General features: G+C 43.8%; 1 protein-coding gene and 1 non-coding gene across 14 annotated transcripts in view; one reads left to right on the top strand and one right to left on the bottom strand.

Annotated features, from left to right (window-relative positions):
- frmd4a (FERM domain containing 4A) overlaps window positions 1-22283 on the bottom strand; it is a 98305-nt gene that overhangs the window by 3242 nt on the left and 72780 nt on the right. For 6 of the 13 annotated variants that reach the window (XM_019260023.2, XM_019260026.2, XM_019260022.2 and 3 more), the window contains exons 4-23: window positions 21757-21849; window positions 18905-18989; window positions 16673-16729; window positions 15853-15875; window positions 13934-14017; window positions 13752-13817; window positions 13593-13650; window positions 13291-13377; window positions 8668-8744; window positions 7602-7743; window positions 7312-7453; window positions 5594-5727; window positions 5376-5498; window positions 3879-4110; window positions 3641-3697; window positions 3307-3544; window positions 2848-3006; window positions 2374-2706; window positions 1688-2271; window positions 1020-1122 (exon numbers count right to left, since the gene is read on the bottom strand). In XM_019260023.2, the coding sequence (XP_019115568.1) occupies window positions 1020-1122; window positions 1688-2271; window positions 2374-2706; window positions 2848-3006; window positions 3307-3544; window positions 3641-3697; window positions 3879-4110; window positions 5376-5498; window positions 5594-5727; window positions 7312-7453; window positions 7602-7743; window positions 8668-8744; window positions 13291-13377; window positions 13593-13650; window positions 13752-13817; window positions 13934-14017; window positions 15853-15875; window positions 16673-16729; window positions 18905-18989; window positions 21757-21849 (2877 nt within the window). Of the gene's footprint in view, window positions 1-486; window positions 559-1019; window positions 1123-1687; window positions 2272-2373; window positions 2707-2847; window positions 3007-3306; window positions 3545-3640; window positions 3698-3878; window positions 4111-5375; window positions 5499-5593; window positions 5728-7311; window positions 7454-7601; window positions 7744-8667; window positions 8745-8985; window positions 9123-13290; window positions 13378-13592; window positions 13651-13751; window positions 13818-13933; window positions 14018-15852; window positions 15876-16672; window positions 16730-18904; window positions 18990-21756; window positions 21850-22283 lie in introns of those variants that run through there. The other 7 variants (XM_019260021.2, XM_019260017.2, XM_019260027.2 and 4 more) reach the window with 6 other exon arrangements.
- Window positions 1338-1410, top strand: trnam-cau (transfer RNA methionine (anticodon CAU)). The gene has a single exon. It is a non-coding gene; the product is annotated as a tRNA-Met (tRNA).

Raw genomic sequence — 22283 nt, 5'->3', positions numbered from 1 at the left:
CCAAATATTGTCATCTACATGGTTCCATCTGCTCCTCGCATTGTTCGTTTGTTAAAGAATGTCCTCTGTTACAACAGATACAGCAGATGGTTAAGTCTTTCTATTAGTAAACCCTGTAAGGAATTAGCCACAGTGTCAGCGTCAGACCACAGTGCAAAGCACATGCAGAGAGCAGATACAGTCAGAGAAAGAGTACATGACACAGATACCTCCACCGTCAAGAAATGGTGCACATTCCCCCATTGTCAGCCCCCCACGGTTGATGTAAGATGACTAGTGAACATGTTGCATGTGTGCTTTGACTTGGAGAATTGTGTACGGACAGATTTCTATGAATGAAAATGTCTGATTGTGAGTAAATTTGGCACTGCTGTCACATTATATTTTTGCTCCAAGATCGTTTTCTCTCTGTTATGCTGTTGCTGTGTTTTTCCAACAGTACACTGTAGGTTTAGACCACTGGAAGGCCGAGACCACAGACAGTACCTCTATGCATCAGAGCTGGGCTGAGGGGGAGACTGACAGACGTCCTCAGTAGGAGAGTTGTCTGCTGTGCCTCTAAACCAGGAGAGAGGACACACACACAAGGAAAGGAGGGTTAGTACAGACAGAAAGAGAGAGATGAGAAAGAATTGACAGATATTAGGTAATGAGAAGGTGATCAAAGGGTGTGAACGATGACGGGGGAAAAAAAGAGTGAAGAAACAAGGAACAAAGATGTAGTGAGTGGAACATTAACACAAACAGAACAGTGACAAGAGTGACATTATTTAATTATGAGTATGAAACGGGTTTCAAAACAGAACCCGAAATCACATAAAATCATTCTTTCGGATTAGTTCAACAGTGAAAAACAACATCAGCTGACACAAATACAACAGACAGTGAAAGCTCGTGAGGATGTTAGAGTGAAGTTTGGATCAAAAATCGAGAGAAAGAAGCTGAATGTGCGAGATGCAGCTTGTCCCGAATTCACATCTTTGACACGCTGATCTGCCGACGAAGTGTGTGCCTCTTACCCGCTCTGCCAGTTGAGGATGTGCTGTGGGCTACAGGGGGGTGTGGGTGTGGCTGCGTGTTCGCTGGAGGGCGTCATACTCCTCTGGCTGTGAGGGGATGCAGCTATGGGGAAAACTGACAGTTAGTCGTGCTGAATGAGATACAACACATGAAGCATGACACAGAGAGACACATGGATACACAGACACAGAGAAGGAATTTCAGCTATGCTTCCATGTGTAGTTGGGGGGGTATGTGTGACATCAGTGTTACAAAGACCATTTGCCTGAGGGGGGGGTCATGTGACACAAAGGTCACAACAAGGGGGGGGACAGCAAGCCTCGTTGGCGCAGTAGGCAGCGCGTCAGTCTCATAATCTGAAGGTCGTGAGTTCGAGCCTCACACGGGGCACTTGTTTTTCCCTTTACACTGTAAATGTGTCCTCCAAAGGTTAGTTTATTAATCACAGAAGCCCCACTGTTAACATTTAATGGACAAAATAGACAACTGTGCTCTACACAGATGAAGTCGGCAGTTTGTTTGTTGTTTTCTAGGATGGCAGACATTTAACCTCTAAAGAAACAAAATAAAATGTGTTGATTTAAACACATGATTAATCTAAAATGTATGACGATATTTTTTACTGATATGAGGCAGCTCTTAATGCGAGCAAGTAAACAAGACCCACCTGGTGAGCCCTTGGCGAGTGTCCCTACTCTACTTCCTCGACCATGTCCCAGGGTGCCTTGCTGTGACCCTGTCTCGGAGGAAGTAGATCCCGAATGTGAGTGACTCCTCTCTTTCAGGCTCCCTGAGGACCTCTGGTACCAGCACCGCAGTTCTTCAGACACTGCCGCCCTTCCCCCTCCTCCGCTTCCACCACCCTCTCTCCCCAATGACGGAGTCCGTACAATCTGAGAGCGCGACGGTGTGAGTCGGCCGCTCCCCTCTCCTCCCTCCTCTCCCCCCCAGGCCTCTTTGTACAGTCCCCCGGCCGTATAGGAGGAGGAGGTCTTGAACTGGGCCTTCACGCTGTAGTGGCCCTCCTGGTCACTCTCCAGGCTGCGCACCACCACGGGGTTGGGGCTCCCCTCCACGTAAAGCGGGTACTCCTTGATGCGGTACTGGGAGGAGGGCTGGCTCTGGCTGTGAAGGTAGACTCCATGGTGTCCCCCTCCCATCCCACCTCCACCTGAGCCTCCACCAGAGCCGTTCTTAGCTGCCAGGTTTGGCATGGAGCCGGAGTTAGAGGAACCCAGGTGACCTGCAGACCTGGAGAGAGAACGAAGGACAACACATCAATCTCACTACAGAACTGTTCTTTTCTTCATATACAGACATACTGTTAGAAAAAAGAGTGGTGTACACTCTTACCTGTGCCTTTGCCGCTGCCTCTGTCTGGCTTTGGAGGGTGAGTCCTCTCCCAGAGTAGAGTAGTTGGGGTTGCTGCTGGGGGGTCCACCAGAGGGGTAATAATGCTCTGAGCTGCTTTGGCTGGTGCAGGATGAGCAGTCGTCCAGTGGGTCAGAGCCATTGGAGCTGCGTCCTGGGCCCAGGAAGAAGTCAGGGCTGCCCAGTGTGCCCAAGGTGTGCGGGTGTGCGTCGGGGTCTGATGCCAACAGTTTGCCCTGAGACTCAAGGCTTGAGCTGCGGTTCCTAAAGTGCTGAGCGAGACTGTGCAGACGTGTGGGACTGATGTCCACTGACCTGTAAGATGCAGAATCATAAAAAAACATGTTGAATATATGGGCCCAACTGGAACAGATCTATAGAACTCATGGAAATGTGAGTTTAATAATATCGGACCAGCTGATGTCTTGAATAACCAGTAAACTAGTAAAGACTGACCTAGTGGAATGTACATAGTGTGGGGTCCTGGTCCTCAGGTCCGGGGTCGACGGCATACTGGACTGAGAATTCCAGTGAGGGAGGCTCCTGATGGGGCTGCTCTGCAGAGAGTTACTACCCCCTGCTTCTGCACTACCAGAGCTTGGGAAACGCCTGTGACTTGACAAAGAGGCAAGGGAAATTAGCATAATTTATATTAAACGCCATTAAATCCTGAATCGCTGAACATGTGGTCAACCCACAATTGAAACATTCATATGTCTCAAATTTGGGTATCCCATCACAGGCTGAAATTGCAGTTCAACATACATTACTGCTCATTTTGACTGGATTACAGTTAGATTACATTTGGGATGGATAAACAATACCTGAAATGTACTTGTGGTTGTTAAACACTTGATTAAAATAATAGTGTGTGGCCTCACACAGAAAGGACTGTTAAGATAAACTCTGTCATACCTTGAATGAGAGGAACGTTTCTTGACTTTTTCATAGGGCTCATCCAGTGACGATTCACTCCACATCTTGGGTTTGATGGGTGATTTATCGTAGTCTGAGCGTGTGTAGTGCAGGTGTCGCAGGCCATCCAGGGACTGCGGTGGAGGGGGCCGACTGTGAGATGGGGGTCGAGGAGGGAGGCCCTTGTGAGGCGATGCTACTGGAGAGAAGGTGGGGGTACCTGTAACCTGGGGGTCATCTGAAATAGAGTAATAAGTTTTGGATTAAGTTAGAGCAATTAAAATAAACCATTCACTTGAATCTTGAGGAGTAAACGCGAAGTATAGAGACTTACCATCATCCAAGACCAGTGCGTCAGACAATGAACTATCTTCAGAGCCTATATTGGCCTCTATAGGACAAAGAAATAAAGACAAGAGTATAGAGATTGTACTGAATTTTGAAATCTAAAAGCCCTACGTATACAACTCTTCTATTACCTATCTTGCCAGTGCTGCTTGAGAAGAATACTGTTGTGTGTGGTGGCAGCTACAGCTAATAGAAATAAAGAGATAAGATAAATATATTGGTACCTTCTATGATAAGCGACGCCCTCTGCGTGGGCTTCTTCCCAGAGCGAACCCGGTACTCATTGATAGAGTTCTCAATTTCCTGGAGCTTCTTCAGTGCGTTCAGATAAGAAGTCTTCCTCTGCTTCTTCAGCTTCTTACTGCTCACGTGAGGATCGCTGGCAAGACGCCTGGCTGCCTCTGTAATCTGGGACTGAATGGCAAACTCCCGCTCCAAACGCTCCAGCTCCTCTTCCTGGGATAAGCATACACACACACGCAAACATGAGTCCAAACTCTGAGCAGCGCAAGCACAAAGATACTGGATTTGCTCACAGTTTTAGCAACAGAAATCTACACACAATCCAAAAACAACAAGACTTAGTTTGCAGACATGTATTCAGACTGTAACTCTCCCATGCAACGTATTTGGTTAGACACACATGCAAAGCCTTGCCAGAGAAAACACACTGCGGAAATCATTTATCTATGGTGCAGTTCTGCATTTTCTCACAGCTTGATACTCTGCCCCCCCCATAATAACACCTCTTCATCAATCCATCCTTCCCTCCTGTAAACTTCTCCTGAGATTTGAGGAGCGGAGACTATTAGGTGAACCAACTAAAACATACTCTGTCATGCTGCAGATTTATTGGATATATGTTTACTGCACTGCAAAATATGTATCTAGATACTGCAACATGTGGCGGACTACAGTATTGTAGAGAAACTATGTCTTCACTTGGGTCAACATCTTACTGGACGACCTCGGTTCTGAGGAATCCCTCTTTCTAATAATCCCTTCACTCTGCTGCTAGAACAGCTTCTGTTTCTGTGTGTGTGTGTGTGTGTGTGTGTGTGTGAGAGAGAGAGAGAGCGAGAGAGTTTAAGGTGTTCAGTCTAAATTAAGAAACATCTTTCTGCTTGCATGGCAGTTTTGTGATATTGTGTCCCTGGATTATTTTCAAAGCCTACAACCTCAGCGACACACACCCATACACACACACACATGTGCCTGCACAACTACAGGCGCGCACACAATCCTACTATCACCACTTCCCGTGGCGAGAATGCTGCCAGACTATTTTTAGAAGTTCTGCTGCTCTGGAAAATCTACCCGTGGCACAAAAAGACAGCGAGGCAAAGATGCAGTACAACTACTTTTACAAGGTCCGAGATGTCTCAGGCGGTGGCTTTTCACTGTTCACTTTTTTTCTTTACTTACTTAACAAATGAGTGAGGATCACTTAACTTAATCATCACAACCATTATCTGAATATTAAGTATTTGGTTTGAAATGAAGTTGCTCTAAACTGTATAACCACCAGTTTTTATCTATAATGTGTACACTGTCCTTAAAGACATCATTAACAGCTGAAAAGGATATAAACACTCTTGACTAATAAGCACCGCATTTGACAGGTACTATGTATTTATTTCAAACACTAATGCCACTAGATCCTGTTTTGTTTTTGTGTGTGATAAAGTGCTACTGAGGAGAACAGGGAGTTGGAGATTCACCTCTCCCTTAGGAAGAATTTTCTGCTCATCCAATTTGAAGGCGGTACCGATCTTTCGTCTCACTGTGGGTGGCTCTTCTCCTGGATCCAGAGGATATTCCTTGGGAAGCTTCCCTGTCAGCTCCTAGGAAAGGTGAAAAGAGGACAAGGAAATAAATTTATAAAAGAATTATTATGCTTTTTTAAAACATTTGCCAAATGTGTCTGTGTTTCTCATACCGCCTCTCTGATGCAGATGCTCTTGAGTTCCTCTAGTCTCTGCCTTAGTGTTTCCTCCAGTGCATCCTGCCTGGCCCTCAGTGCTGCCAGCATGTCCTTCTTAGCTGTCTGGGAGCTGTCCGATTCCTGAGAACCTGCAGGGTATAGACAACACATACCTTTACGGCAGGAATCAAGAGCACGTGAGTGTGTGTGTTTGGAGTGGTGGGGAAGAAATTGTGCGTGCACCTGCTCGCCTCGCAGGATGTTTACAGGGAAGTGAATGGAACGTTTTGATAAGGAAACTCAGTTCCAGTGGTGTGTTTGTGTGAATGCTTCAAGGAAGGGGCAGTTTAGGACAAAGTGTGTGACGCACAATCTCAGAGGCCCTGAGATGGTGACAGTCTTGTTTGCAACATGCCTTGTTGAAAACAACACATACACTCTCCCACACACACACATTCTGTTTCTCTTTGTCACTCTCTCTGTGACCCTATGTGGTTCACAGTGAAACATAACAACAATACAAGCTTAACCACTGCTGAAACAGTTGTGGCAACATTATATGACCCTCTATTGTTACAAGATATACTATATTTAAATACAAATCCACTGTTTTGCAGGTAAACAAACCCTAGCGAAGACCATTTAACTGTTCCAACAGCTAAAATACATTCAGTGATGTTGTACTTATTTCTGTAGTGTTTTATCTGCAGCCACAAAGAATTTCAAATGGATCAGACTCTATGATCTGGATATGGCTATTTGGATGGCCAAATTCAGACAGAGGTGCACGGATGGTACATCACAGATCCCGTGACATGTTTATGTTGCTGGGCAGAGATGTCCTCCAGTCAGGATCGTGAAATCAACACACAGACACAGACAGATAAGACAGACAAACCCTGTATGATATGGGGTAGAGGCATGGATGGGGTGCATAGCTGAAGAGATAAAGGGAAAGGATTAGGGAGAAAGGTGGGGAGACACATGTATCTATAGTGAGAAAACAGATTGGATCAGGAAGATGAGCTATGGAGAGATCAAAATGAGAACAGCATGCGAGACATTACTACTGAAAGAGCTTAGCGTTCTTTCCTGAAAACAGTAATTGATTCAGTAAGGTGTGCTAGACTCTAAATAGTGAACACATGCTTGCCTCTTCAATCAGAAATGATGCCGGTTTGGTCAAGTGCATGTCATCTATAAGTGCGTAATGCAGCAGCTAACCAGGTTATAGTACTTGTGTTTCTATTCAGGCTAATTGCTGCACTCGCTCTCCTAGCATGCAACACACTTTGTATAGCTGTCTGCATTTTAAAGGTCATTTCCTTCTTAAATCTAAATTTAGTTGATGTATAAATCACTTGTCCAACATTGATAAGCATTGTTTTAAAAGCTGTGGAATAGTTGTACGCTGACCCGCTGCCCTTTTCATTCCCTCACCCACTAAATTTAGAGGGGGCAGGGACCTCTGGATGATGAGTCTGTGTGACACAGAGGGTGGGAGTGGTGGTATACACACAGAAAGAAACTGGGTGGGGTGTGTGTACATGTCTCTGTGTTGAAAGCATCCAGCACAGAATAAATGGCGCCTTTCCAGAAGCAGCTGTTTCTGTCTGTCTAGTTGTCAACGAGACTCCCCCTCATCATCTCACGTGCAAACATAAAGACAGTCTTCTTCTCTTTCAGGAACACGCACTCGCACACACACACACACACATAGACCATGTACTGACCTGAGGAGAGCAGACTGCCACTGCTGCCACTTATAATTTTGCCCTTGCTGCCCATGTTGGCGAGTTTGGAGGTCTTCAGAGTTCCTGTTTCCGTAAGGTCTATAGCGATCTCACTCAAACTCCGTGCTGCATGGATCTTAGACTGCACAGACATGGATGGAGATGATTTGTCAAAGCACGTCATTAGGCAGTTTAATTCCAGCACTCTCGCTGACCATGCTTGCGGAGTTTGCTGTATGTCTTCTATATTTCTAATCATGCGTGTGGCCTGTGGTGTGGGCTTGACTGACCTTGCTCTGCTTGCGGTCCAGGTAGAACTGGTGTTGGCTGATGGCCATGGCCCAGATGGACTTGATGAGGGCAGGACAGGCGTACCACGTATGCACAGCGATGCCACTGTGGCCAAACGTCCTTCTCGTCACAGACGCCCTACAGTAGGAGCGGACACAAGGCCTCCTTATATACACTGAATACAAAAGATTGCTACATATTACACAATAGTGAAAAAACACTCCCACACGACTACTAGACCACCATCGAAAAATATTAGAGCGATAGAGACATTTTTTTTTGCAACGCCACACACGTTGTTCCCCATTGTTTACTCATCCTTATTTAAACACACATCTGTAGCTGAGCAACAGACCAGCTCACCCTAATGACAGCTTCTTTTAAAGAAAACACCACTGCTCTCTGTTTCACCCCGTCTGTCTCTTTTTCTCCCACTCTGTCCCTCCCTCTGTCTGTAGAATAACACTCCACATATATAGCCATGTTAAATAAACACAAGAGAGGTCACTTCCTCCGCAAAACAGCTATCACACGGCCGTCTATCCTTCTGTGGTCAACTATCAAGGGTCTACCGTGTGTGTGTGTGTGTGTGTATGTGTGTGTGTAAAAGAGCATATGTGCATGCATGTGGCTCCCCCAAGTGTGTTAATAATCAGCCTATCAATCTGTGTCAGGCCCCACCGGGACATCCCCAATATCTCGCTCTATTGCCAAGACAAATGCTGCAACCATTATGAATTAGATTCCAATCTCTCCTTTCCTGCACTCTACAGCATGTACAATGAATCTTAACACGTTCACATATAGCACAGTGGTAATTTACAGTAAAGGCTACTGGAAAGTGTCCATAACCAAGGGAGAATTCTACCACTTCCAAATATTAGCTGGAGAAAATTCAATAGCAATAACATTCAATCATTTATGTAGAACTACGAGATAATGATCAAAGCAATGAAGAGATATCATGCAATTCAACAGGCAGTTACTCTTTTTAAAAACACAGATTGTTTCATCGCAAGCACTGCAGCAAGTTGACGCCAGCTTTAATTTCTGATATAAATTTACCTCCTGGGGTCATGGACTTCTACTGAAAACTTCTTCTCTCTGAAGTAGAGATTCTCCAACTGGCGCCATTGGAACACCTGAGATTTAGGAGAAACACACACTCTTCAGGGCTGCTCACACACACACACAAAAAAACATGCTTCACATTAAAAATCCACATAGCCTTCAGCCAAATCCTTTCTTCTCTTCTCTGTATGTTCCAATTTGTTTTGAGAGAAAATGCAATGGATAAGGAGGAAGAGGAGGAAAAAAAATTGAAGAAGCTGACAAAGAGGAGGAGTTAGAAGCAGAGAAGGAGGTGGAGGGAGAGAAGAGAACCTAGTCTGGAGCTCTCTGATCAGGTCCAGACCAGGCGGTCTTGTCCACAGTGGATCCCTTCGCTGGATGACCTCACTCTAGAGAAAGACAGTGTGAGAGAGGGAGGAGGCTTTCGTTCCTCTGCTTGCCTTTTTTTTCTTCTCTCTCTCTCTCTTGCTCTTTTCCGTCCCCTTTATGAACCATCAGCTTCTCTTTAAAAGCAGCCAAAGCCAGCTGGGCGAGAAAGTTTCCCCCAAGACGTATTCCACAGCATGTGTGTATCTTAAATCCTCCCAGACGCACAGGAACAGAACGTTACGAGTTGGTGGGTGTTCACCATCTGTAGGCATGTGCGAATGTATGTGTGTGTTGGTGGAGTGAAAGTGTGTAAAGTTAAGTTTCCTCCTCTCCTGTAGCTTTGCTAGGAGGGTTGAAGGAGGGAGGGGGCATTTGTGCCTCCCCTCCTCCTGACCCCTCCTCCCTCCCTCAGGGACTGTGCTTCCTGCTCTAGGCTCTGTGGTTGGGAGGTGTGTGTGTGTAACAAGAGGTCAGGGGAGGGGTGATGAAGGGGGAAAGAAGCTTTCTGTGGCCCCAGCAATTGAAGTGCCCTTACTTTGTTTAGTCAGACTGTAGTGTGCGCGCACACACACACATTCGCAGAGTCTGAGTCTGTTTCTTGTTAGAGAAAGAGCGTGGGCTATTTCAGAACACAAGTGGGACTACGTCTATCAGCTGGAGCAGACATGTAAACACACACACACACACACACAAACAAACCTCTGATGAACAGTAACCAACCATTAGATATAAAAGTAAAATTTAAGCTGCAAGAACTGGCAAACAAGAGAAAAGAAACAAAGTAGAAGACCCAGCTATGGCAGGATAAGGGAGGAAAAGAGGAGAAAGGGAGCTCAGGGAGGAACAGGTCACAGCCAAGGAATTTTAACAGCCTGGGAAAAACAATGGACAGAGAGATGAGAAGGAGGAAAGGGGAGGAGTGGGAGAAATATAATGAAAAAAGCATGTAAACAGCCTAATGTATATGTATGTGTACTGTACATGCTTAGATGTGTCTGCACGAAAATGAAGAAAGAGAGTCGGCGCTCTTATCCTAACTGTTGCTGTACCGTACATTTTCAATGGAGTGTGAAGTGCTAATGTAGCATGGTGCTAAATATAGCAGGCAGGGGAGATAGGGAGTGTGTGCATGTGTGTGTGTGTGTGTGTGTGTGTGTTGACTCCATATGGGCCAAAGCTGTGGAGATAAGATAGGTGTTTATAACTGTGTTCAGGCACGAGACCACTAAAGCTGTCCCCTCCGTCAGCAGAAATGAGCTGCTGCAATTTTGGAAGCGGCCTTTGATGTTTCAGGATAAGTTTTCCGTGTGCAACTGTGCAAATATATCTCCAGTATTTAAATAGAAGTCACATGATCTACAACAAGGTGCAATGAAATCACCCTGAAGTTTAAAATTAGATATTTTTGTTGTGATTCTGGGCTGTTTCTGTTACATAAGCCCATTATACTAATAGGCAGACTGTTTGTGGAGAGACAGAAATATCTGATGAAAAACATGTTTCTTAGGAACTTAGACAAAGCTGCTGGGTGCTTCTGTTCTTAGGGCGAGGTTGGTGCATGCATGCATGCGTACGCAATAAATTCTCTTCTTTTGACTGTAAAACACTCGCACACAATGGCACAAACACACACAAGCAGAGGAAGTGTCTGGTCATTATTCTTCAACAACCGGCTGCACATGTGCACAGACCCACGTCTGTCTTAATGCTGTCTATACACCCGAGCGGACGTCCATTACTGATGAAAAGGTCAGATCTGATAGTGTGTAAAGGCCTTTCTTTGGTGTAACAAACTCCACGGGGATTATGGGAAGAATAGAAAGTTTAAATAGCATAGGCGAGTACAACTGTAGGGAGCCCAGTATTATTATTCTTTACTGGACCCGAGGCTCTCAAAGACTATTGTTTCACCTATGGGTGGAGCTCTGGTGTGCAATACTATATCCAGCAGTTGTCATGGAGATGCAGATACACTCTGGAGGCACTTCCTGTTGTTTGTATTTTGGTTGTGATGTTTTGGAGGGATGACATTTATGGAAAAACTAATAAGAACAGGCTGTTTGTGCCTGTTTACTCTAAATGAAACACAGACAGAAGCTGCCTTAAATCAGTGGGCGTGTGCTCTCAGTCCGCTGCAGAAAAAAAACGTCAACATGCAATGAAAGGCATGTTAGATGACATTAATTTAAACCATAGCTTGCTGTGCTTGACTGAACTTTCTTGCGGCTTGTTGACAGAAGCTTTTCCACATTAACTTTAGGTCAGTCAGTCAGGTAGTCAGTCAGCTCTTTAATTCCCCGCCTAAATGAGTCAAAACACACTAACCAGCCGGTTAGTACACTGTGTGGTTCAGTTGTAAACTCATCTGTGTGTACTGTATGTGTGCCTGCATGTGACCTGCGGTAAACAGAAGGAGAAAAGTATTTTAACATCCCCAAATAAACATGTAGGGCACAGTAGATGGTCTGCATTTAGAAACAACAGGATCTCTCCTTGTAAAAAGACTAATTAAACAGAACTGCCTGCAGTACACCTACACTATTATACAGCACAACATGAAGTCACTTAGTTGCTCATTACTAAATAAAAAAAGTTTTAGTTGAGATCATAAACCATTTTAACTGTAACAAAAGATGATAATTGGCCAAATATGTCTCATTATTGGTGTTCTGCCTTCACCTCACTGAGTCACAGTACTGAAAACTTGAGCACTGACAAGCTTGTGATTACACTGTGAGTCAGTGGTTACTGGCACTGGACTAACCGGATGATTGACTAATGACCAAATCAACTGGTCTTCCCCTTGCTTGTTAAAACAGCGATCACACTCATTACTACGATAATATATGGAAAGCTTTTAGTGACCTCTATGAGTGTCTCTTCCTGTGAGACACTGAACAGCTTTGATTAAGGAGCACCACCCAGCTTCTTTTGTCTGACTTTAGTAGTGAAATTTTTTTTTACCATGTGCAGCAGGATTTAGTTAGTCGTTGCACTAACAAGACATGCGGTTCACAATCTCTTTTGGCTTAAACTTCTAAGTCTACAATCAGACATTTGTCCTGAGGAGTCTTATTCTTTGTGTGTGTGTGTGTGTGTGTGTGTGTGTGTGTGTGTCTGTGTGTGTGTGAGGGAGACAGAAAGAGAGACAGTGTCCGGGGAAGAAAGTGAGGGAGTCAGTACTGAAGCTTAGACCAATGACTCACACTGACTGTTGCCATGGCAGCTGAATGCTTGATAAGTTTTGTGTGGGAATGATATTGACTCTTTCATCTCTACATCTCTCTCAAAAGTACCCCCTCCATCTTCTTCCTCGTGGCATTTACCTCAGAGAAAGCTAAAACTTTCCATTTTTGACTCGGTTATTTAAAAAAATAAATAAATAAACACACTGCTTTAACACCTAAGCAGCCACAAGATTTGGAGAACTTGGGAATGAGGCAGCAATGGGGCTCAGCAGTGGTGAGCCCAACATTTTGACTGGAATGCACCAATGAAGACGCACGCACACGCGCAGAGCACAATGCTAGTGGCAAACAGGAAAGCTGTGACAGACAGGAAGTATTCATCAGGATGGTGAGTTCAGAGTTCAGTCTAATCCCTGTGTGTGTGTGTATGTGTGTGTTTATGAGCAACAGTGTACATGTATGAGCGCCTTGGTGGTCAGCCAGCATACAAGGATGCTGTTAACCCCATTAACACTCTACTAGACAAGGCTGAATGCCAGAGATCGAGGCCCTAAACATGACTACGGGTCAGAGGTGAGGAAAGAAAGGCTCTCACAAACGACCCACTGGGTGCATCGACTGGGAGGAGGACGCCATTCACAGAAAGGCAGAAATAAAAGCCTGGATGCAGGACAGGATGCAAAACATTCCAAGACTGAACGTCTCCAGACAGTAGTATTTGTACAGCATTGTTAGTGCTTTTTCCAAACACAATATCCCGCCTCTCTGAATGGAAAAAAAATGGAGAGTGTTGCCCATGGAAACAAGAACAGAAAGATAGAGAGAAGACATTTGCTTGTAAAGTAACCCATCAGTTATAAAAAAACTACCCTCTCTAAAAAAGATGCTGTAAGAATAAGGTAGCTTAATGAAATGATATCTTAGCGGTCATACATCTTAGAAGCAGATTAGGCTTTGATAAATCACAGCGTTTTACCAATTCATGTTTTAAAGCTTGTTGAAAGAAGGACTGAAGGCTCCTTCAGCTGAGTCGGCGGCGTTAGAGAGAGCATCACCTCACCTTTCTGGGTTTGACTTTGTCCTGGTGGTCATACTGAAAGATGCCCTTATAGCTCAGACCCAACCACCATGGGATCCCCTGCTTGTCCTAAAATAATAATGAAAAAAAAAATGCCTCAGGAAAAGTTGTGCATGTGTGTGAGATTCAAAAGGGAGAGAAAGAAAAATAGAGACACAAAGACAAAGTACAAATAGCTTTAAGCGCCATGATATCTCCAAATCCCAAACTGCCTGCTTGCAAGTCTAGAGTGAACAAAAATGTGTGTGGTGCGTGTGTGTGAAAAAAGAGTAGTAAAACTGTACCTTTACAGCATAGTAATGTACTCCATATGTGGGCAGAGACTCTACAATGCTCATATAACTGTGAGGAGGAGAAAGACAGACATGTAAGGGTTACGGAGAACACTGCCTTCCATACAGTGGACAGTAACTGTAGAGATATTGACTCATGTAAACACTTACTTTACAATAGCTTGCCCTCTGGATTGCCCATTGAGCTTCTTGTAATGCTCTATGACCCGCTCTTCACTGTAGAACAGTACAACACAGAGAGAGCGAAAAGGGAAATTATTAAGAGGGAGAAAACCAGAGGAGAGCTTGTGCAATAGTGTGGTGGTTTTCTGGATAACTGACTAGTCTCTCACCAGTAGGCCAATGATGGGTGCTCCTTTAGGGCCTGGGTGGGCAGCGCAGGCAGCTTTTTTAGGTCAGACCTGGTTGCATCATTACTGGGAGGGAGAAACCACAAGACATGGTCAACACTACTTTCTGCAGGAACAATTATTCTCTGCTGTAGGCTTAACAGTTTAATTCAAAAACTGGTAGAAAAAAAAACACCCAATATATGAATATTTCCCAGAACTGTCTTAGAAAATGAAATGTTAACTTTGGAAAATGGTGGGAAAGGAACAAGTCGAGAGAAAGGAATGAATGTTGATGGCCTAGCTGCTATTCTATTACAGCGGCAGGGTGCTGTCCCATCTCAAAACAGCTGCAGAGACGCTGACAGCTGGAAACAGGAAAGGAAAGAGGGACAGAAACCAAGACACAAACTGTAAAGATAAATAAAGAAAGAGAAAAGGAGATAAAAAACAGGGATGGAGGAGGAAAAGATAAAGAAAATGTCAGAATAAATGAGACAGGGAACCACACAGAGAGCAAGAGAAACTTGGCCCCAGATTTCATTTTCAGACCTCCAGTGGCAGGAGGTCTTAATACCCAACTCTAATCCCCTCGCCTCTCTCCAGCCTCCACCAAGGCCCGGTGGATTGGGGAAAGCCCTGGGAACATGACAACCTATGAGCTAAAGCCCTGGAATAGATCCCATCCACCCTATCCGGCTGTTCTCCGATGTGTGAACGCAGCTGTGTCTGGATTGGTTGATGGCCTTTAAGTAACAACTCATTAGGTATATGTTGTTGTGAGTGTGCACAACTTTGGCAGTGTGCATGAAGAAAGCGCAGGCAAGAGCTCAAATGAATCCCCCCGCACCATGGCAATTTGACATGTACATCTTAACAAGTCACTTAAATACAGTCCAAAAATCTTATTTTTCTTTTAAATGAATACTGCAAGATTCACTTGTTTCAAGACTTTTAAAATACATGTGAAATTATTGAAAGAGGGAAAACAGAATAAGGCTCACGTGGCTTATTCCATGACCATCAAGATGTTGTGTATGTTGAGAAAGAAAGGACAGGGTCTATAGAGCTTTTAGAGATGGGAGGTATATGTGTGTGGGAGGAAGGCGCAAGAAGAAGGGGGAGGAGGGGTGGGTGAAAGGAATGTCTCCCGAGTGTGTCACATTCCAGCCCTCTGCAGGATATTGTGTTTATTTACTCCTTTCACCGGCGGAAATGAGGTCAGAGGTGATGACTGCAGTAGTCTGTTATCGGTGCCACAACAAAAAGAGTAGGAGATGAGAGATGGCATACATTTAGTCCAACATCATACAGATGTGCTTCTGAAGAGCCACATGTGGAACGTAGCTCACATGAAACATGTACATGACTGGAAAGCTCCATGGCTATAGGGTTTAACTAATGTGAGTTTAAAAGACTTATATGTTTGAACTTAAGTCTTGACTGAAAAGTTCTTTAATTTTCTGTTGATGTATTAGGAAATCTTTCATGTCCTAATGGTGGACCCTGTCTTAAATTGAAAGGAAGACCCTCTGTCTTTCATTATACACACATTACACAGACACATGTAGTTCATGCTTTTCCCATGAGTGGCAGCTCAGGCAAAAAAGAGTAAACCAAATTGTAGAACAGGGATGGCAAGAAAGAAGGAGATGAGAGATGCAAGACAAAGACAGTTCTCACTAATGTACCTCCATGCTCAGGGGAACAGAGGAGCAGACAGACAACTGATATCACTTCTATTGTCTCTCTGTCTGTCTGTGCCACTCCCTTCTGAATCAACATGTATTAACCCAACAAGAGTTCACGTTTTCTCTTTGGATGCCAATGAATGACACTTTTAATGGTTTGAAGTCAGCTGTGTGGCAGAATATTTTGAGGGGTTCAACATATATATTCTTGTAAGTTACTGGTGTGCTTACCTGGTGAAATCACCTTTAGCCTCCTGTGGAACAAAAAGGAAAAAAGTAAGTTTACATATATAGATACTGTACATGAGCGCTGAGCAGTGACCATAAAATGTGTGTTTGTGATCTGTTTGCATAGGTGAATGTGCAGTGAGGCCTGCTGTGCTGGAATCAGAAACATTAAACCTCCATCTGGAGTGAAACCTCTGAAGGCCTACAGAGCAGATACCTGATACTGTACATCTGCACCTGCAGAGAGGGCACACACACACACACACATACACAGACAAACCACTCAGCCCAGTCAATGTGTAACATAACCTTCAGCAGCATCACAGTTAATGGACTGACCTACTCTGAGATCGGGACAGGAGAGAGAAAGGGCTGGAGTTGAGGAGAATTTGTGGACTAAAAGAGTTTCCCTGCAGCTCTATGTTATATGCACGCTGACTGACTTTACCAAGAATTCAGCTGGTGGCTAAGAATAATGTCGCTACCAACAAAGACGGTTGAGGTTTTTAAGATTTAAAAACTCCCTGCATCACTGCAGATTACTGACAGATTGATGACCCAATTGGATGCGAGTTTAATCACCCACAATAATGACTGCAGTAGATAATGTGAGCTTAATCATCGTCAATTAGGATCAAAGGCTGGTGGAGATATTTTGGAAGACTTTAAATGGTTTTAGAACTGTTTGCCTGGAATAGCTAGTGTGGCTCCACGTGCTAATGGTGAAAAACAAAATATCCAGACAGAACACCGGCACTCGCACTCACACACACACACACACACACACACACACACACACACACACAAACATGCTTTATCTTACTTGTAGAATAAAGGAAGCCAATTCGAAGACAACATCACTGTCCACTTCAATAAGTTCCTGCAAGAGGAAGAGAAAAGAGCATACATCACATTCAAGATAGTAATTCCTTTCATCTGCCTACCACTCCCCCTCCATTTTTTTCTCTCTCTCCCTTCTCTAATTTCATGACCTCTACATGTGGATGGAGTACAGAGATTAGAGGCAAAGTGAAGGGGGTTGGGAGAGAGAGGTTTTAGGGGTTGAGGGCAGACACGGATGCTCTGGTTACCGCTTACTCTGTAGATTCTTCAATTGTGTCAGAATTGTGTGTGTGTGTTTTTTAATTGTACTACTTTTTTGAGGTGTTAGAGGACATTGGAAGATGAATGAGGTGCAGTCAGGAGATGGAGGAGGGAGGCAGAGAGGCGCAACATGATTTTACGTCTGTGTGAGAGAGATTTTAAGATGCATTCAAACGGCATGATAGTTAGTGAAGCTTTGTGTTTGTACATGTATTCACCAACCATGTTATAGATGGGGTGCCTGTAGTCACCATGGGGGGAAAGGATAACGGTGAGTGAGTAAGTGAGTAGTGGGTAAAGTATGCCAGGAATGTTCCTTTCACAATCCACCTCTTAATTGCTTGGGAGATCAGACGGCCAGGATGAAACACTAGACAGAACAAACCCACCCTTGGTGTACCACCCAGGATGCCTACAAATCATCATAGACTGTGTGTTATTGTAACTGCACATGTTCACACAGCTAAAATGTTTCACACTACTTATACAAACATTGAAAGGTGAAAATATGTCCCGATCTACTATATTTTATCTCTAGAGTACATGCAACATGTTTTCTAAAAATACTATACTATACTGTCCATTTCTTGCACTCTTTTTGTCTCTCTCTCTCCATGAGGTCATCAGGGTCATCTACTGCTGGTGCTGGTGGGGAGATCACTTGTACTCACCACTGATGTTTAGCTGATATTCTTATCAGGGTGAATTGTGATAAATGAGCAGATAGGGATCAGGTATCTCTTCCAAGGACATTTTATCAGAGCTACTGATGGGATTGAATCAGAAACCTTCTATTTGTGGGACGGTCTGTCCCTGAGTACACAGTACATCTAAGCTTCGCTGTCTTTCTTATTAGACACTACTGTAAGACGATGAGAGATGTTTGCATATGGGTCCTGAGCTAAGTATCCAACAACTAGGCTTAAATTACACAAACTTAGGTTTGCTTTATGATTTGACAACATTAGCTAAAAGAAAAACAAGAATTTCTTCCCCTTGCAAGAAACCTATGTATGATGTGCTATACTTTAATTCATGTTCATGCACATACATAGGAATGCCGGCTCATGCGGGAATACACTATATTTACTACATTATACTATATTTTTCTAGATTTGGCACTGTCAGTAGAGAAAACAGTGGGTCTTATTACAGTTTTCTACACAGCTTAGACTGGATATTTCTGCCCCATTTTCCTTCAGGCCACATATGCCCTCTTCTGGACATGACAAATAAATGCTTAACACTGGTCTCTCTGCCAGTAGTGGGTTGTTAACTGTACAGTTACCAACTCACTAAAGACATAATGTGAATCAGTTAACTGAATAAGAAAGGTATACTGTTTTATTCAGTTACCTGGTGCACATTCTCACTTTAAGCCAGTCGTTCTCAAACTGGTGGGGCATAGAGATACTGCATGTGTGTGTGACCAATGGAAGAATAATTTTTTTATATTGGGAATATAAGCAACTTTATTTACCTAAAATTCACCTTAGATCCTTTTATTATTTTCTTTCCATATCATTATTAATGATGGATAAAAAATGTGGAGTGGGGGGCGTGACCTTTTTTGGCTTCTCAAGGAGCTGTGCTGGAAAAAGTTTAAGCTCAAAGCAAAAATACAAATGACCTTCTCTGATCGGAAAATTTCAATTTTGGAATTTTCCTTTTGTTTATTTCAAGGTCTGATGTCCAATTTTCATTTCCCAACAGATGAAATAAATGTGCTTCAACACTGACAGATGGCAGTTAAAGTGTCAAATTATTCACTAGTTTGTGTAATGTGGTGCAGCAAATAACGTGATGGGTAACAGCTGATGCGAATCGCACATTTCCTGCTTCACCAAAGCAGAGTGGAGCACAGAAGTCTAAGCTGGCCTCTTGTAGTGTCTCTTCATTAACGACCAAAAATACACGAATGAAGTGAGAAGCGACAAAATAATGAGTTTACCTTGTAGATGATGGACTTGGCATTAAGAAAAAACAGCTCAATAGTGGCATTGTCCTTCAGGTAGGATATACTCTCTATGTAGAACCTGAAAGATAGAAGGTAAACCTTCAATACAATTGCAACAGTGAACAAGTACATTACAAGCTGACCTTCAGTCCTGTAAAAAAGATCTGTGCGGTTTATTGTCATTTGCTTCACAAACAATAGTAACTCATAAATACCATAGGAGAACAGTTAAACATGCATGCTAAATGCAGTCATATGCAGATGTGACAGAAATGTTGTAATGACCAAAGTGACCAGAGGGGGGCACACTATACCAAAGGCTGACCCTGTATACCAACATTCTCTCACTACCCCTTAAAACCAATTCTCTCTCTCACCATGGTGGCTGGCAATGATCCATTATTAGTTTGTGAGTGTGAGCACATTCCACAATCTGAACACACACGCACGCACGCACACACACACACACACACATGGATTGAATGTGCACATGATGCACTACACACATTGTCTGCTTCTCTGCATCATCAGCAGTGCGTAGTGATTCCACATGCACACACTGAGCTTACACACGCGCACACACACTGTCACATACTGGAGAGAGAAGCACAGTAACCCACTTCTGGCAGAGTGGTGAGGAGGGAACTAACATAATAATGCCGTCTATATTTAGCTCACGATTGCATGCAGAGCCAGAGGGGAGCTACGATGGTATGCTAGGAAGCTTCTCACTGTTCTGTTAACTCTTCTCTGGTGGAGATGTGCGTCAACAGCATAAAGTATATAATGTGACCTGAGCACATGTGCAGATGAACATGTGTGAATGAATGTGTCAGTGTGTGTGCTTATGAGTGTATAGGTGATGGTATTGAGTGAGAGGGATTGTAGGAGGATCAATATTGGAGGGCTTAAATCGTGTTACCCATTGAGCTGCAAGAGATAATGAGAGAAGCCTTGTCAATATTCAGTGTGAACATTTAATTAAAGCCACGGTGTTGATGAGACTACACACACTGCCAGAACAGCAGCAAGCGTGCAAAAAGGCACCCACTGGATCAGCAGGAGGTGGGCATCTGCCTAGCATTTATTGTGCACACACTCGTACATCACACAAATACCAAATAAGCATGCAAATTCATGATGTGCATGCACCTGTATAGAGACGCACATGCACCCACACACACACACACAAACACAAAGAAAAATAGTGATGGTGGTGATGAAAGCCATATGCTCGGACTGATAATAGATTCAGGCCTGACATTTGGGCTGATAGTTGTTACATTAAAATCCTGAATCTGCGTATGTGTGTGTGTGTATACGTGCATCTAAGAGAGAGGGTGGGATGGGGGTTTAGTCAGTGTGACATTTAGAGAGATTGACGGAGAAGCAGGAGAGGGAAAGTGGGGGGAATGGAGCCTCAAAATGGTGTCAAAGTTCACACTGTGACAGCACTACCACCGCATCCGCAAACACCTATTAGTCTCTGTAAATACACACACAGTGACCCACACACCACCCCCGCCACAGACACAAACACACAGTTGTTTTATATGGTTCTACATCTGACCTAAAATGAAGAGACCTGAATATCAATGCAACTTCAATGAAATAATGGAAGCAGCAGACTAAAACAGCAGCACTAGCAGCCAAACATATCTGTCCATCTTTTGACGGTGTCACCGTTGCATTGCACAATGACACCATTGTTCACTAAACAGAATGAACAATGTGCTAAGAATATGATTTCACTGTACAGTCACTTCTTTATGTCATGACTTTGAGCTGTGTTGTAAATGTCAATGTGGAAACGACTACTCAGTGACATTGTTTAACACAGTTAATGTGCGTCACGTTACTATGCATGTTGCTAACCTCGCTCCCTCTCCCTGTATGACATCATAGAGATATGTTAGGAACAGAGAACAGAGAATATCAGTGGACCCGAAACAAAGCCTTGGGTTTCTCGCTTGGGCTCCCTTTCGTGGTGCATGTGTGGGAGTGTGTGTTTTGGAGCGGAGAGTAGGTTTGGACGGCGAAGAAAGATCAGAAAATCTCTTCTCGGGCCAGGTGCCCTTTTCTTTCTTTTTCAGTGGCCTTTAGAAGATAAAAACACACACACTCACGTTATATTTCTGTCACATATGCACACATGATTCAATACCTGTGTGTGAGTCAGGACTGTTTTATATGTGAGTGGAGCCATTGTATGCGCATACAAAGGAAGAGTGTGGGATTGTAAGGTGATTAAATAACCCTGTGATAACAGGTCATAGAAGAGTTGGCTTTTAACTGAGGAGATTACTCCAATACAGCAACAACAAGTAGAGCACACCGCAAGGGCACATGCCTCATCACAGGCTGACTCGCTGTAATATTTTCTACCCTGTTTAGTTATACATTGGCATGTGAACCTTTTACAAACAAATCAGCATCAGTTCCTATTAAATTGCTTCAGCATGAAAATGTATGTATGTAAGAAGAAATGGTAAGGCTTCTCTCTCTCTCTGGGAAAACATTCTGACGTCTTTCTTTGGAGTATTGCGCTTTGTACCACAAAGCTATTTGGTGTGATTTGCATGCAGTGCATATTGATGAGGTCTAAGAGGCTCATGATTGGCTGGGAACCCCTGTGGAGGGGGGAGTTAAACACCTGGGTCAAAGCCATTTCATAAGGGCCTGTCATAACTAACCTTGTTAATCTTTTCCTATTACCACATGAAGGCATGTGCATGTACAAACACATGCAGATGCACGCTCTTGATCTTTCTTTCTCTTTCCACACACACACATTCAAACACCATCTCCAGTCAGAGACAGGTTATAATAATGAAGTAAAAACTCACCTGACACAGAAGTAGAGGACAATGGGACCAGACTTCTTGGGGAACTCATGTTCTAATACCCTGCGGTCCAATTGCAGCCAGCTAAAATGGCCCCTGATGAGACAAAACAACAGAACAACCAATCAATGCTTTTATTCATGTGACGTCTGGATAGCAAACAAGGACGAACAAAAACTTCAACGCAAGACAATAAACATTTTCTCTTTTAAAACTCCTCATGTTTCCCTCCCTGTTGCCATTTCTCCCTTTCTGTTTCCCCCTAATTCTCTCCCCCTCTCCTCTCTTTTCTCTTTCCATCTCCAACAGAGAGAAAAACTGCAGACAGCTTGTCACCCTGGTAACCCTGCATGGTCTCCTGAGCAACTGAGCAACATCTCTCTCAAACTCTCCCTCTTTCTGTCTCTGTCTCTACTCTTTGACCATTGAGCGGTCAGAGCTGAGGCATCTGCTCTCCCCGGGCACACACAACAAATCTACACATCATAGAATTAGTCCTGGGGGATTGAGACTGCAAAGCTGATATTGCT

The sequence above is a fragment of the Larimichthys crocea genome, chromosome XXI, assembly GCF_000972845.2.
Source record: "Larimichthys crocea isolate SSNF chromosome XXI, L_crocea_2.0, whole genome shotgun sequence".
NCBI classification, from domain to species: Eukaryota; Metazoa; Chordata; class Actinopteri; family Sciaenidae; genus Larimichthys; species Larimichthys crocea.
This window is presented reverse-complemented; position numbering and strand designations above follow the sequence as displayed.